General features: G+C 38.1%; 1 protein-coding gene across 2 annotated transcripts; it reads right to left on the bottom strand.

Moving 5' to 3' along the window:
- Positions 1-343: 343 nt before the first annotated feature.
- On the bottom strand, positions 344-14,753 carry LOC121319858 (inter-alpha-trypsin inhibitor heavy chain H5-like). 2 transcript variants are annotated; one of them, XM_041257752.1, is made up of 15 exons: positions 14,540-14,753; positions 14,366-14,401; positions 13,864-14,027; positions 13,620-13,730; positions 11,806-12,065; positions 11,203-11,372; positions 10,304-10,420; positions 7,892-8,063; positions 6,425-6,734; positions 5,605-6,200; positions 4,912-4,962; positions 3,974-3,985; positions 3,748-3,864; positions 3,102-3,479; positions 344-1,167 (listed from the first exon to the last, which is right to left on the bottom strand). In XM_041257752.1, the coding sequence occupies exons 1-15, from the start codon at positions 14,654-14,656 to the stop codon at positions 863-865; spliced, it is 2,916 nt and encodes a 971-aa protein (XP_041113686.1). In that variant the 5' UTR covers positions 14,657-14,753; the 3' UTR covers positions 344-862. The 2 variants fall into 2 exon arrangements, with proteins under 2 accessions (XP_041113686.1, XP_041113687.1); XM_041257753.1 differs by lacking the exon at positions 3,974-3,985.
- Positions 14,754-16,035: the final 1,282 nt, after the last annotated feature.

The following is a 16,035-nucleotide window of genomic DNA, read 5'->3' as shown; positions in this document are numbered from 1 at the left end:
GCGCGCTCCTGAACTTTGTACCACCTATACGTGAAGTTAACCTTTCAAGGCTTTATGTTAATTGTTTAATAATACCTATAATAAACATGTTTTTCCCTGCCCTAGAATTTTATCTATAAAACAGCTGGATGGTTTTGTTTCAAAGTTTACAAACTGTTTTACCAATCATATAAAGGTGTTTTCTTTAGTTTCTTGAGAGAGATTTGATAGATTAAAACATTTTCAGAGTCGGACTAAAAGAAAGCGCTAATGATTTTCATTATATATATATATAATGATGATTATATATATATATATATATATATATATATATTAGAAATGTTTTATTAAAGGCAACTAATTTGTATAGGTCATTATCCAGTATATACAAACTTGTTTACAGTGACCCGAGGGCTGTATACCAACTTCCATTCAAACATTTGTGGCATGTCTTGATCCTATTTTTGAATCAAACAAAATAAAACTGGGGGGAAAAAAACAAAAAAGATTTGACAGTGCAAACCCTATCTGTGGAAAATAGTACTGTGCAATATTTGTTACCCTGGTTATCCTTGTTTACGTGGTGCATTTAATGAATTGGTCATTGTAGTTGCTACTAAGTTGCTTTTCCTTCATTAAGATGTGAAGAACATGAGACTTGCTGCAGTATAGGATAGATAAGTTATTAAAAAGAAGACTGCACAGTGCATTTAGATAAAGCAACTTTTAGTTCCCCTTTAAGTATTTCAGGACATGCCTTTCAAGCAGAGCACCTAATAGAATTGATTAATATCAACAGTAATAACCAGCAGCAATTAAAGTTCCTGTATCCGTTGTCTCAGGGTTTTTACAGTGACATGCAGATGATGCACCAGGCAAGCGATTAAAGTTCATTGGACGTGTCGTATCCGGTTGTGGTGTCAAAGAGGTGTGATACAACGTAGTCCTGATACACCCCATCGATGAGCTTGGCTGCATTGTTTTTCACAAACCAGCAGTCCACCTGATGTCTGCCACTGTGTATCTTTCTCTGCTTCTTCACTGCAGGCACCAGCCTGTCCTTCAGCTTCAGGGCTGTGCTGGGACTCTGGGGCTCCTGGTTTGATTTAGACCCATTCAGCAGGCTCTCATGTGTGGTCACATTTACAGGCATCTCGGTGATGCTGACTTCCTGATACAGGAACTGGCCTGAAAGTACATTGAAAGGATTAGTATTCATATTTCTACAACACTTCTTTCATTTTAAAAGTTGGCATCCTCACAGTGTCAATTGCTGTTGTTTCAGTAACCCTTTCAACAAATGGTACCCCTGCGAAACTTTCTGTATGACTGTTTAAAATGTATATTTGTATTTAGGCACGAGGATTGCTCAGCACTTCACGTGCAAGTAAAATGTAATAATATGTGAGCACAGGGAATTGCACTTTGTCAATTCACGTGCAGTTGTACCGCGACTCCAATTGAATGACTGATTATCAATCGAGTCTCGGTACAGCTAAATAAAAGCTGCATGTTTTCACTCACTCGGGGTTGTGTGTTCGGTGACTGGAGAACAGGATTGGAGACGGAGGTAATAATAAGGAGAACAGGATTGGAGACGGAGGTAATAATAAGAATAAGTAAAATATCAGCTCACCATGTTTGTTTAGTGTTAGTCCGTTTTGTTTGTCTGTTTATTTTGGCTACTAGTGCCGTGTCCTGTGTTTTTGTTTGTCTTACAACCATTTATTTTCTGTCTGTCTGTGCACTATTAAATGCTAAGCGAGACCATTCGCTCAGCTCCACCAAACTCCACCTCTCTGTCGTTTATTTCCTGGTTCCTGTTTCTGGTCTGACGTCCCCCACTCCGGCCGTCTTTGTGAAAATGACAAAATAAGTATACCCTTTTTCATGGTAAAAGCTACTAAAAACATGTATAACAGGTACCCACGCAGATAAACTGAAGTTCAGAGTAGTGTCATGTCTCAACAGTTTTACTAGGACAGTTTGTTTAACTTGTATCGCAATTCAAGTCTGTTCTGTAAAATACACTCTAGTGCATAGGCATGCGAGTTACAAAAAGGAACTGGCCCAAACTGTCACATGATCAACCTAGTCCAGTGGTCCTCAAAGCTGTGCCCGTGAGACCATAGTGTTGTGCCCTTGACTGCAGCTGACATAATCTGGAATTGTACAATACTAACGTATTCGGACTGGGAGTGGAACTGTATACAATATACTTAGTCTGTGCTCACAATTTCTGTTTTTTTTTTGCCATTCAATAAATCTGTATTTTAACCCTTTGCGGTCCTATGTCGGACCAGGTCTGACATTACAATTTTTTCTTTACGGTCCAATATCGGACACCATCAAAAAGATGTCAAGCACAGATCACCAGTCGTTTTTTCTCTGGAGACTGAAAAAAGGGGCAGATCTGAGCAATACACATAGTCCCTTCACCACAGACATGACACGGACATAAACAAGATAGCTGCTTCCGCATCCAGTGCTCAAAGAATATCAATGACATTTGCCAAGCTTTTTGAGATGTTATAGTAATAAAACAATGACTTGGATCGCATTATTGAGGAGTTTGGTGATAAAACGAGTGATCAGGAGATGATTTATCAGTATGCACGACTATGAAGAGGTATGTGATAAACACAGCGAACAAGGGGTGGCACGGGGGTGGAGATGGCCTTTTAAACCTGTTTTACTTTGAATAAAATTACTTTTAAACAGCGCATGTAAAATAAATTGGACCTCACGCGTCTGACAGGCGCTGAATAAATGGACCGCAAAGGGATAATGTCCTTTTTACTTTAAGATGGAATAACTACCGTTGTCAGTTAAATGTGAAAAGGGAAACATGGTCATGCCCTGGACAATTTTGAGAAATAAACAAATATGCCCATGTCCAAAGAAATTTGAGGACTACTGACCAAGTCATAGACCATTTGAGACTGAAGTACTGATTGTAATGCAACATGTTTCATAGATAGAATCATAAAGATGTGTAGAAGTGTGAATATATCAAGCTGAGCAGTCCCTTTGCTAGGAGTAGACTGATCTTTAACGACTATATTTAGTCTTCCTGTTTGCTTTTAGGATCAGGACGGTATGGAATGCTAAATACGACTTACCTAAGAGCCCATGTGAATCACTGGACAAGCCTTTGCTGCTGGAGATGTAAAATCCCAGGTGGTCTCTTTGGTATGGAGCTGGATTCTTATAGTGATGGACTAGAATTACAAAACTGATGGATCCCTGCACTGTCACAGTAATGTTGGATTTCCCAGCGATTGACACTGCCAAGCCATCCCTCTCCACGGCTGATGTCTTATCACATGGAAGGACCATCCTGTCCTTACTGTCCAAGATGACTTTGCGAGGGGTGATTTCAATGTATGACCGTTGTGGCTTGCTGACCATTATTGTGATTGTGCTGAAGTAAGTCCGCTGTTTTTTGTGACTGTTGACAGGTGCTGGAGCTCCAACCAACTTCCCGTTTACTGTAACACCTTCAAAAATAGATACAAATAAAGGGGATTATGCAGAGGATATAAATAGATATAAGGTGGTAAAGATAAAACACAATATAAAAAGTTAAATTCCTCAATTAAAAGAAACCAACAATGCTTGAATTCTAATTCCTTCTTTTTTTTTTTTTTAGCTAAAATATGTTAATGTTTTGTGCTGATCTGTCTAGAATTTTAAACTAACAGGGGTACAAGTTAGGTTTCAGATAATAATGGTATTTAAACTTGCTTTCATTATTACTATGCTTACCAGAGTTTTTATGATCGGATACAAGCCTCAGAACATCTCCTGGCTCTCCATTGATGTTAAAACATACTGCCATCTTGCTCAAGGGGAAATCAACAACAAAGTGAGGGTCTCCATCAGCTGAAGGTTGAGGACAATTAACCAGTTAATTACAGGCTATACATGCATTACTACACAGTACAGAGGATCTCCTGGTCCTGGGAAGATAAGTCTTTAAAATATACATTACCCAACAGGTGCCCTGTAATTAAAAAAAAAAAAAAAGAAAACAGTGCTGAACAAACTATTGCTACAACAAATGCCACTACTGTTTACACATAAATAACAAAAAAAACAGGATGAAAAACAATAAGCATTTTCAAGTTTTTCTTGGCCCTGATTTGAAAATAAAATATGTATTCATATGTAAAGCCTTTCTGTGGTGGCGTCAGTATAATTTTGATTTGAAGTATAGATCAACTAGCATTTGAAAATATAATGGGTGTCACAACTTTGGATAGGGCTAAATCCCTACCAAGCAACTTTACCAATTCAAATTATTGTGTTTTTCCTTTTTGAATTGTAAAGCTATTGTGTTTTTCCACAGGACCCCTCATTTAAAGCCTGTTATTTAATGAAATGCTTTTTGAGTAGTGTATTGAACCAGAGTTTATTGCCCTTGTGTACATGTATTCCTTTAGCCAAGAATGCCAGTAACATACTTTTCTGCCAAGGCCATCAAGAAAAAGTAGATTGTCATTACCTACCTGTACAGCATGCACACATAAACATGAATGTGGGATGTAAACACAGACTGACAGGCATCTACATCCCCTGAACTTGTTCTAATGCATTTCAAAAATGTTTCTCACATTTTGGTTGTGGATCTCTAGATGTAAGTAAAATGCAAAAATGTGCTTAGAGGCGCTACTATTATACCCATCTTCAGGGATATGCATTTTCCGTGCAGATAATAAAACCTCAAGTAAAGGACTAAATTACTAGGCATTCAGTGTTTTGAGTTATATAATGCAACACATAACATTTACACAAGAGTCCTAAACTGAAGGAAATAAATGTCTTGAATAAAAGCACAAAAACACCGAAGACACTTTTTTTTTGTAGCAGGCAATGAGTTCAAACCTCCTGAAACAACACTTGACAAAGCATACCATATCGGAACCTTACCTGATGTTTTTGAAATAATTATTTTCTTTTCAGGCTTCTTCATGGAAACATCTAGGGATTAAAAAGTATATATAGATTTAAATAAATAATATATAGCAGCAGGGGTTTATAAGAGCACAGAGACGGAGGAAGAGGACAATGCATTGTTCATCCTATAGACCAATGCAGGTTTTCATTGTGCACTGAGAGCGTGGGAGTAGTTTGATGTACATAATAAATGCTTATTAATGAACTACATTATTGAAACATATATATAACAATAATAAAACTAATGTCAATTAATAATGACAAAGATGTTTAAAGTTTAGCAGTGTTTTCGTGTTGTGATATATTTTTTATTTTTGCCATTGATCTCAATCTCTTAAGAGTTTTAGAGCTTTTAACCTCATCTCATCTCACCGACAGGGACAGAGTCTTTAAATGCTGTTTATCACACAACACTGCCATTTACAATAACTCAATCTGAGGTCGTATTCAGACTGCCATCATTTCCATCAGCAGGTAAGAATTCATTGTGACACTGTCCTACCTGATATGAAATCTTATCACAAAAATGTACTGTGACATAAAAAAACCCAGAATATTTCACTACATCATATTCCTATGGATATTTGTTAAATAATAATAATAATAATAATAATAATAATAATAATAATAATAATAATGTTCTGTATATGTGTATCATTGTTTTACCTGGTTGTTTTGTGTTCCTGTGTAAACTCTGTGGTTTTTCTCTGTGCTCTTCATCCAGCGGATTATCATCATCATCATCATCATCATCATCATCATCATCATCATCATCATCATCCTCTCTGGGCTTGTCCATTTGTATGTCAGGCTGCTCTATTACCATTGAGGTGACAGGTGTAACAAAGTTGTATGTCAGAGAGAGATTCTTAGCCTGGTCTGAAAGGGTCTCCCGCTCCCTGCTGGTCCCACTCCTGAGCCGAGACTGAAGAAGCTCCTTAACACTTAAGTATCCCCACAGCCTTTCAATGTAATCCTTTTCTGTAGTTGTATTCACCAAGCTGTTGATGTTTTTCTCTACTTCTTTGGCTTTATCGTGTAGTGGTACGTTCGTCTCCAGCACGATGCTTTTATCACTGTTGCTGGCTTTTACCCTGACATGTAAAGAGTCTGTGATCTGATCTGACAGTTTGCCTGCGATCACAATTTCTGAGCCATTAAAATAATTGGTAAAGAGTTTCTGGGTTACATATTCCACAGTGTCTTCGGTGTAATCGATATGGATGTCCGACAGGAGTGGAGTACCGATTTCATCATAAAACCTGTAGCACAATGAAGTTGCATGAATCTTTCTGGCTAAATAATCAATTGTCTTTAAATAGGTGCTTAGACCTAACACTACTTATATCACATGCTGAGAACATATTGACTTCTTTTTTTAAATTTAATTAATTTTTTTTTGCTCACAAAATAGCTTTAATATTTAAGCCTTTTTCTTAGCTTTTTGATATCTCAGGTTAGGAATCTGCCTGAACAATATACAAACCCTTTAAGCATTGTTCTCGCATCCGCGTCTTCGTAGATCCTCCGCATCATGCCACAGTTTTCCAGCGCCATGAGTTCCAGCAGCCTGTAGTCGACGTCATTGCCGATTCCAATGCTGAAGAGGCAGGACTGCTCCTGGACCGCTTCCTTGGTGTTGTTCAGGATGTTGGAGGACTGGATCTCTCCCACCGTGGGCCGCCCGTCAGTCAGGAAAATGATCAGGGAGACGCTCCCCTGAGTCCTTCTGAGACTGGCCTTGTAGTCACTTAGTAACATAGCTCCTGTTTGGATGCCTCCATTTATATTAGTGCCTAGAAACACAAGAGGACAACCTTTCACATGTAATAAATACAGAACTGGGTGATTTTACCCTTCGTTAAAATAAAAAGGAGGCCCAATTTATGAAAGACAAACAAAATAGAAACAGGTCATAGGTGTGACAAACACACACATACACACACACACGCACACACAAACACACATGTTTGTATTCCTATACTTGTGGGGACTTCTCATTGACTCTCACTATATTTTAATTTACTATTTCTAACTCCAGTCAGACAAAACACACAGGGTGAAAGTCGACAACAAACTAAATATTTTGGCACTTTTAGTTTTTAGTTTTTTTTTAAAGGCATATTTAGTTCTTAAAAAAAGTTTTTTTTTTATAAAGTGGGGACATCCCCACAACGTCGTATTTTCAGGGGTTACTATCTTTGTGAGGACATTTCCTCAAATTTTGTCCCCACATTGTTAGTAATACCTGCCCACACACAAACTGTTTGGTTTGCAACACATTTGCCCCAAATGTTCCCCCAATGTGCTGCACTGATAATAGTATCTTACTACAAATCCCCAACACCCTTAAAATGTACTGTTCTACAAACCAACTGAAATAAGTTAGAACAGCTCCACACACCTTAATAAATTAATTGTAATGTTTAGGCTCTGGAGGTCAAGTCTTGTGCCAATAGTAAAGCTGTGATAACCACAAATGCCTTAGCAGCATAACATTCTCTTTTTGTTTTCTCTCAGGTTAAGAACATGCCACTAGAAGTTCCATTGCTGTGTTAAGGGCTACACAGGAGCATTCCACTGATAAGCAATTCTATGGAGTCAGGTAGGATCATTTTATATGTAACCCACGGAGTGACTGGGAAGAGGAAACTAAGTACTTCCATCAAACATAATTGTGGAAAGATAAATGGGCTTCACCACAGTCTGGAAAACAAAAAAATACTCTGTAAGATACTTATGAGAATGCTCTTATGCTAATGAAAAGTCAGAACATGTATTTAAAACCTTGGTTATGACACGCTATGCCCTGTATGAAAAATAAATGTTTATCTGTTTATGTAATCTCAACATGATTACAAGGCTTACATGTTCTATAACCTTTTACCAAGCTCAATGCATCTTCTGGTAACTATGGAAACAGTTCAGCTTAAGCAGTGAACACATTCTCTACCTCCGGTGGGGCTGAGGAGGTAGATGAATTTCTTGGCGTCCCGGATGTTATCTGGGGTAACAGGTACCAGCTTTCCCTGCTGCCAGACTTTGATGCGGTTCGAAAAGCTGACAATATTGAAGTGATCCTGGGGTCGGAGGTCCATGAGAATGGTAAAGAGGGCTTCTTTAGTCTACAGGAAACCACAACAAAAAGACGTTGTTAAAACTCCGGCACATATTTTCAATGAAGTATCAAATTGGTTTCGGCCTTTGAAATATTACTTGTATTTTTATAATTTTTTTACTTTGTTTGTAAATTAAGGACATGTCAAAATTCCTGGCTCAACTGCAACAATTTCAGCAAGCTATTCTTAGCAAATTCAAAGGAGGTCAAGGAGTATTAGTAATGTAACATTTGTCCCTTTAGTTGAAGCTTGTTAAGAAATATTTAAGCTTGTTTACGTTTCTAGGCCGACAGTCTGAGGAATACTATTTTTTTATTTATAACATGTCTGGTACCTTTTACCAGCATCAATCCAAAGTAAAATTTGTTAACATTAAAAAAATAATAATGAAGGGATTTAAATGAAGGAATATTTATTGGAAATGTTAATATACAGGAAGTTGGTAAACATACTAATATTTAGTAGAAATACAGTTAAAACAACAAAGCTGTGTTTTTCACTGAACATTAAATAGCTCAGCACATGCTCCTGAGGCTTACCCTAGAATGTGCCAGTTTATCAAATATTTCAAAATTGCAGTAATCATGTGTTTCTGTAACATCTGTTTGAATCTCAGTTTCCAGTAAACACTTCCAAGTGTATTAAGCTCTTTTTTGAGCAGTCTTTCGGTAGGAAGGCAAGGTCAGGATTTGCAATTCTGTTTCCACATTTACTTAAAATTCACCGATCTGTTCCAGCTATTGGCTTTCTGCTTTGTATTGTACCTGTTAGTATCACATGGCTTTTTCAAGTGTAGTTGAAGGTCAACAATTTTACAGATTTCACCCCAACTTTTTTTCCAGCTTCCAGGGGATAGGGTGAAAAGCTTTATGTATGACAGCAGTAACAGAATGCTGGCTTGCCACAGCTTATTAGGACTCCCTTGTTTAACAGCCATGTCCTGCTATGCTACAAAGTCCCATATATGCTGGGAACAACATGCCAACTGTTTCTTTTGGATTTGAAAAGGAGCAGAAACCCTGGAAACAAAACTCTTTTTAACAGCAAGTCGGCTATCGGAAATCTATGACAGACAATGTGTTTCTTTTTGCTCTGAGATTCCTATTGCATTTTCTCATTCGAGCATGTGAAGTGCCAAGACCGGAGCACCTGAGGTGAAAGAAGTCATATTATTGGTGTTGGTGGGTGAGCTCTCTAAGTAATGTAAAAAAACAACTTTTCTCTACAAAGAATTGGCTAGCAATGATTTAGGAGAAAGCAGCAAGAGTAAATTCTTGTGAAACGACAATAAGCTACAGTTACAGGGAACTGGGGGGGGAGGGGGGGGTCGTGGGCACTTTGATTTCTGCTGTCAGGAAATTAACTGCATGTATTGTTTTGCTCTCAAGAGGTTTGTGTGCGTGTGCGTTGTGTTTATTGTTACACAATCCCAGCTAAAGTCCTCAAACAAAAGGAATTGTTGTGATTAGTTTGTAAGATTTTTTATTTATATTATCTGTTGAAAAACATACTATATATACTATATATATATATATATATATATATATATATATATATATATATATATATATATATATATATATATATAGTGTATGTTTTTCAACAGATAATATAAATAAAAAATAATAAACATTATGCTATATTTAGATTATGTTTTATTTATATCAGGATCTAAACTAATCACATTATTTCCCCTGCAGGTGAACAGGAGGTATGGGAAATCGGCAGGATTTATACTTCTGTACAGTCGCTAAGATGCTCACTGTAGGGGTCATTGAGTGGCTCATCCAATCAAAGCTCTGCCACTTGGAGCGCAGGTTGAGTCACACAGCTTGGACGGCGCTAGTTCATGTCTAGGCTGTGCAAAGAGGCCGAACTTTGCTGGGGACCCCGAGGGGGGGGGGGGGGGCGTCACATTGGCTCTGATGCTCCCGGGGTGGGGAATGGGAATGCCACTCCTCAGTGCGCAACAGTGAACCCTACAGGCCAGACACTGAGCACATTCAAAGTGGATAAGAGGCAGGGCTGGTCTCTGTTCTCTGGGATCGGTAGCCTGCCCACCTCTGCTTTGGAATGCTCTGCATAAAAGTGATTTGGCTTTAGGCTTGTGAGATCGGAGAACTCTCACACGCCCTCAGAACATCTGTGCTGTGTGGGGACTCACTGCGGTGAGGAAAAAAAACATAATGGGACATTCCAAATTGGAACACACATCTGAAAACCCACAAACTTGAACGATCACTCACCTGTCTAATTTTAGTTCCAACCATGGAAGCACTAGTGTCTATCACAAAAACAACATTCTTGGGAACAGCAGGCAGATCTTTTGGTGCAAAGTAGTGCACAAAGTACCCATTTAAAACCTAAAAGAAATGTTAGGAATGTAGTTTATATTGCTTACAAAAACCTTTGTTTTTATCAACAGAATTGTGTGAACCAAAAACATTATTTCATGTAAACTACAAATCATAAAAACATTGATTTGTGTTTGAGCTGTCTCAAAATAATTTTAATTGACATTTTACCTCACCATTTCTGCACATACATTTCATACTCTATCAGAAAATTAGATCATGCGATAAAGAACAGTTGCTTGGCAACATTACAATCTTTAACCAACTGGGTAAGCCCTTCAAAATAGTTGGTATTTTACAGTTAATCTGCTTTGTACATGGTAGCTGCATAGGCTTTTATTTCTAAGCATTATCTAATTGCACACTAAGTTGCTAGTGTGCATTTACAATGGGTCCTTGGATGACATTCCAGACAATTAAAGGCATTAGTACAAGAAAATTGTAGTAAACACACAGAAAAATCCATTAATAAAATAAAAAGCAGTCTCAGCTTGAAATGGGTTAAGGCTTTATTTAAGCTTGGCTGCTACTGCTTGATGTCCATAAAACCCAAGCTTGAATCCAGCAGGAGAATTAACCCACTATGCTTCCTTAGGCTTCATTTTCTTAGGGTTCAAATCAGCCCACTCAGAATTAGATTCTGTTGCTCATTGTGAAGACTGAAATGTTGCGGAAAAGTTTAGGGTTCAATGACAAATTAGTCAGATACATACCCTTAATATTTTTTTTCATTTGTTAAAAGTTATGTCAAGAGTAGTGGACATTAGGCATGGCTTCAACAAAGAATTTACCTGAATATCTCCTATCCCCAGCTCTCTTTCCACATCGTATCGAACGACGAAGTCTCCAAGCATGCCATTCCGTGCTATTCTTGCTTGCTGCACAATGTTGGGGCTGAAGGTTACTTTGCATGTGGTCTTGGTCCGGTTGACAACAGTAGATAGAGGAGCTTCTGGTTTACCTGTAAATAAAGAAAAAACCTGTGAGACAACATGTGGTGTACAACACAATTGGTGGCTGGACAAACTGGATACTGAGCCAAAGCAGCTTATCTGAAACTGATCAAAAGAAATGTAAGGAGACTGCTAATGTAGTCACCAAAGAGGTCAATTGCTGCAACCTTGTAGAGAAATTTGAATTGACCTTCTACACCTACCAGGTGGACCAGCTCTCTTACCTTCATTATGAGAAGTTTATTAATCTTTTAGAGTTCTCCTTATGACCCTAGATTCCTGAAAAGTTACTGCTCCAAAGTACAGAGAAACAGACATGAAACTAACATTACACAGGATTAGGATTTCCATAAAATAGGTGTCCTGCACTGTGGCTAACTGTATTGAGCTGATACATGTATACCCATCAATATGTACCATAAATAAGGGATTTCTACTTACTGTTAGGATTAGCTGTATTTACACTGCTGGGTGTCCTCCCATTCCTCAACGGAGGGGTTTCGAGAAAGGTTATCTCAGAATGCTCCACGATGTTCACCTCCACTGACAGCTTGCTGACCAGTTGCTGGGGGCGCACACTGGTCACATGTTCATATTTTCCCAGGCGCCTCTGCAATAACTCCTCATAGGCCAATAGGAAGGTTGCCTTTTTTTTTCCAGGGATGCTGGCAGCAATCCGAAATGTTTCCATCTCACTTTCACTACATGTGAAAAAACACATTGTTAAAGATTCTAAAGGCTTTGAAAGATTAAATCTTTTTTTTTTTTTTTTAAAACTACATTTCATGTATTGCTACGGAAATACACTCAAGCCATCCGTATTCATCTAACATGGCATCTCTCTACGGGCTTGAGCCGGGCATTCTATCTCTGCTTGAACTTTCAGAGAGACGTGACAATAAATTGAGAAAGTGATGCTGTTTTAATCTGCACCCTGTCCTTTGGAAATCTCTTTACAGACCTGGAATAGCATGTGTAATATCTCGTCTTGCAACTTTTTGCAACCAAAAATGAATTAATACTGGTTCCAGGGATGGAAATAAGACTCACATTTACTAGCAGTTTTATCCATTCTGTATTTTAGCCACACATTAGCCACAGTGTGAAGACGAAACACTCAGGTTTGCTACTTAAATACTCAGTAAAATCTAGAATGCCTCAAAATGTATAATAGACTGAACTCAAACCACCAAGCTCAAAGTTTCAATGCAAACAACTGTACAAACTGATTGATGGCCACTGGACATGTGTTTTGTTTCCAAGCTTGTATCCTATTACCTTGTCTCACCAGCAGGGGTCAAACGTGTCTGTAACAGCGCTCACAAAAGTTTACTGTGGTATACCATGGTAAAAGCAAAGTAAAAGTATTTTGAAGGCACACAGACATGGAAAAGCAGAGTGTAAAAGTGTAACCATGGTAAACTACAAAATTACCATGCAGGCATATCATGGTACTCTTTTATAAGTGAACAGTGCATTACACAACACTCTCAGTTACTGTTAGCCAAGACAGCGTTATTTACATACCATTTGGAAATGTCCTTTGGAAACATAGGGTACCATTTAAGATACTTTAGGTCTTTAAAGATTGACCAGGTTGCTTACTATTAACTGGGTCTAGAATCAAACCAGAAATCTAGAGCTAAAAATATTCACACTTCTTCCCTTGTATTCCAGTGTGAGAGTTCTCCTATTGTCCTCCAGTCATCCACTATTTCCTGTATAACAATCTAATACTTGTAGATGTACATGCAGAAATAGCACTTTGACTGTTCAGAAGTTTCAGCAGCTGATAAAGCTGCCATTCCTTATCTAAAAAGCTCAGGCAGAGAAAATACAGACACCACTAAGAACTCACTATGAAATCCTTTCTTCTTGAGTTCAGTTTACATGAATCAATACTGTCTGCATAGATGTACTGTTAAGGCACAAAACTAAACCTAGTTTCCTTTGAGTTTTATTCTTGCATTCTAGCTTAAACATATTCCTACAAAAAAGATTGTCACTTACATTCTTGAACATCTTATTTTTTGTATTGGGTCCTTTTACAAAAACTACCAATAACTGTTTTTATATATATTTTATATATATATTATATATATATATATATATATATATATATATATATATATATATATATATATATATATATATATATATGCGTTATTTATATAATATATATCGTTGGTAAGAAAATAAATACGAAAAATAAATACGATTTCCATTAAACTCAAATAAAGGTGTTTGGTTCTCACATATTGCCTGCTTTGGCTCCATTCCCTGGTTTCTTAGCCTCTTTCTTATTGCCCCCAAACTTTTTCTCCTTCTCCATCACCTCACTGGGATAGACTCGTCCACCAATGATCCTGAAATATCAGAAAGAATGCAGTTAGTATTTCAACACATGAACATAGTAGACACCCTTTTAAGTCTTCAAATTGCACTTGGAGGAAAGAACTTGGTAAATCTGTCCCATTGTGGCTCCTGTATAGTACTCACATTGTAAAGTTTGAGATGTAGGCTGCCGCTGGGATTTGGATCTGAAAAACACCTTCCTTGGCAGCAGAGACTCTGTTGATCATGGTGCAGGAAACAGCAGTGAATGCATATCGAGAAATAATGGTGGTTTTCACTTTGAAATCTATTATGTGAGGCTTGCTTTCCTACAAGAATAAGAACAACCAGTTTTAAGATGTGTGACACATTACAGTTTTCACTGTAGGCTTGCATACCATGCACATGGTGAATTTCAGTCTGGATTCAACTTTGCCAACATTAAGACAGCCAACTAGTTAAACGACAAGATTTAAATTGACATGATATAGTATATCAGTCATTATATTCAATTTACTGTAACACTGCCAAACAGAAAAAAAAATGCATTGCACTGCTGTTACGCAGTTGCCACAGAATAAAATCGCACAATACCTCGTCAGTAAAATGACCTTGAATGAATTAACATCACTGCAATTCAGGGATTGTGTTATTTTCCGCTACTTACCAATTTGTTAACTTGCCGTGGAACTCGGTGTCCAACCTTTTATAACACAAAAACGAGACAAAATATTAGTTCCTGTAAACAAACACTTCACCGAGATGCAAATATCGATCAATGCAGGTATTAGAAAAATAAACAAACAAACAAAAACAACAACAACAAAAAAAAAAACCTCACAGGATATGGTTCCAGGTCGATGAAAATCTCATCAGTATTATCATTAAATTCAAGATTCCCATACTCTTCACCCAAGACTGAGGGGCATACACAAAATAGCAAAATAATTCTAATCATCGTGAGGACATTACCATATATTTAATAAAGAAAAAGTACAATTACAAAACCTCAACAAAGAAAAGAGAAAAGCAGGCATGTAACTGACTGAACAGGACTCGTGGTGTATGGGTGTAAAGTGAAATAAATCCCATATTAAAGGAGTCTTCCAAGTGTCCGCCCACTAGACGCATAGTTTAAGTGCTCCGTATGAAACTTAGCACAGGACACTTGAGACACCGAATTAACCGTTCACACAGCGTGTATCTCAATAGATAACCAATAGTATGAAGTATGGCAAGTTTGGGTACGTGTGAATTGCTTATGGGATCTAGTTTCTTTTTTAGAAACTTAATGATACCCGTTTACACAGTGGCGTTTATTAACTGGTGTTCCCCCTGTCTTTCTAGATGTGAATGTTTTCTGTACCCCTTTCCGTGTCAACGTTAGCCTACACTATTGTTCCAAAATAAATTACCTGCATTTTATTTGATAATGCTAAAGGCGGGCTGTCATGGTGAAAGCATAACACGAGTAGTAATGGAAAACAAATAAAAGCACTTTGAAAGCATGCTGAAGCACAGTCAAGCAAGGATAACACGTACTGATGCAAAGAACAATAAAATTCAGCTGTGTTAAATCGTGTTAAGCGCATACTATGAGCATGAAAAGTACACTGCAAAATTACCGTGCAAATACATCAGGATAAGTTTTTTTTTTTTTTTTTTTTTTTGTTAGGGGTTTAATCTGCACCTGTACATTCATTTTCTGTTGGGGGGGGGGGGGGGGGGGGGGGGGGGGGGGGGGACCCAGAGTGTCCTATGTAAAGAGTACCGCAATGTGTTAAACATCTTTATGGTAACCCCTAAATAATACACAACTTTAACTCACTCAGAAAATGATAGTTTCATGATTCACCCTTAAGTACGAGCGAATACTGTGGTGAGCCTGGTTCCCTTGCAGGATCAAATATTGGACCTATGTCTTCATGGGTTATGAATGATTGCGTCACCTACCAGCCCTCACCCCTAGCCCCGTGCATGCTACACTCTCCCCTGTCAGCCTCAAGTTCGCCCTCGGACTTGCTCACCAGACTACAGGCTTCCAAGTGCAGGTTACAGGTACCTGCATCCCACTGTCCACACCAATGTGGCAAACCTCGGTTCCTGCAAGCAGTGGCTTCTCACAGGTGGTGGGTGGAACCGAACCCGGGACCTCCTGCTTTGAAGCATAAGACCGATACCGCTCTACAAAAGAGCCGGGCTCCCTTGCAAGAGCAGATATCGGGTTTATGTCCTGTTTAAACTGCGTCACTTACCAAACCTGACCCCTACCCCCGAGCATGCTACAATACTGTTTGTGTGATTGTGTTAACCATCTCCCTAACTCTAAATACATCT

This window comes from Polyodon spathula, chromosome 8, assembly GCF_017654505.1.
Source record: "Polyodon spathula isolate WHYD16114869_AA chromosome 8, ASM1765450v1, whole genome shotgun sequence".
In the NCBI taxonomy this organism is placed as follows: Eukaryota; Metazoa; Chordata; class Actinopteri; order Acipenseriformes; family Polyodontidae; genus Polyodon; species Polyodon spathula.
This window is presented reverse-complemented; position numbering and strand designations above follow the sequence as displayed.

Excerpts from the sequence above, each read along its gene's own strand:
- LOC121319858 (XM_041257752.1), bottom strand. The coding sequence starts at position 14,656 with ATGATTAGAATTATTTTGCTATTTTGTGTATGCCCCTCAGTCTTGGGT. Across the intron at positions 11,373-11,805 it reads AAATACAGCTAATCCTAACA|GTAAACCAGAAGCTCCTCTA; the intron begins GTAAGTAGAAAT and ends CTTTATTTACAG. Across the intron at positions 6,735-7,891 it reads CCTCCTCAGCCCCACCGGAG|GCACTAATATAAATGGAGGC; the intron begins GTAGAGAATGTG and ends TTGTGTTTCTAG.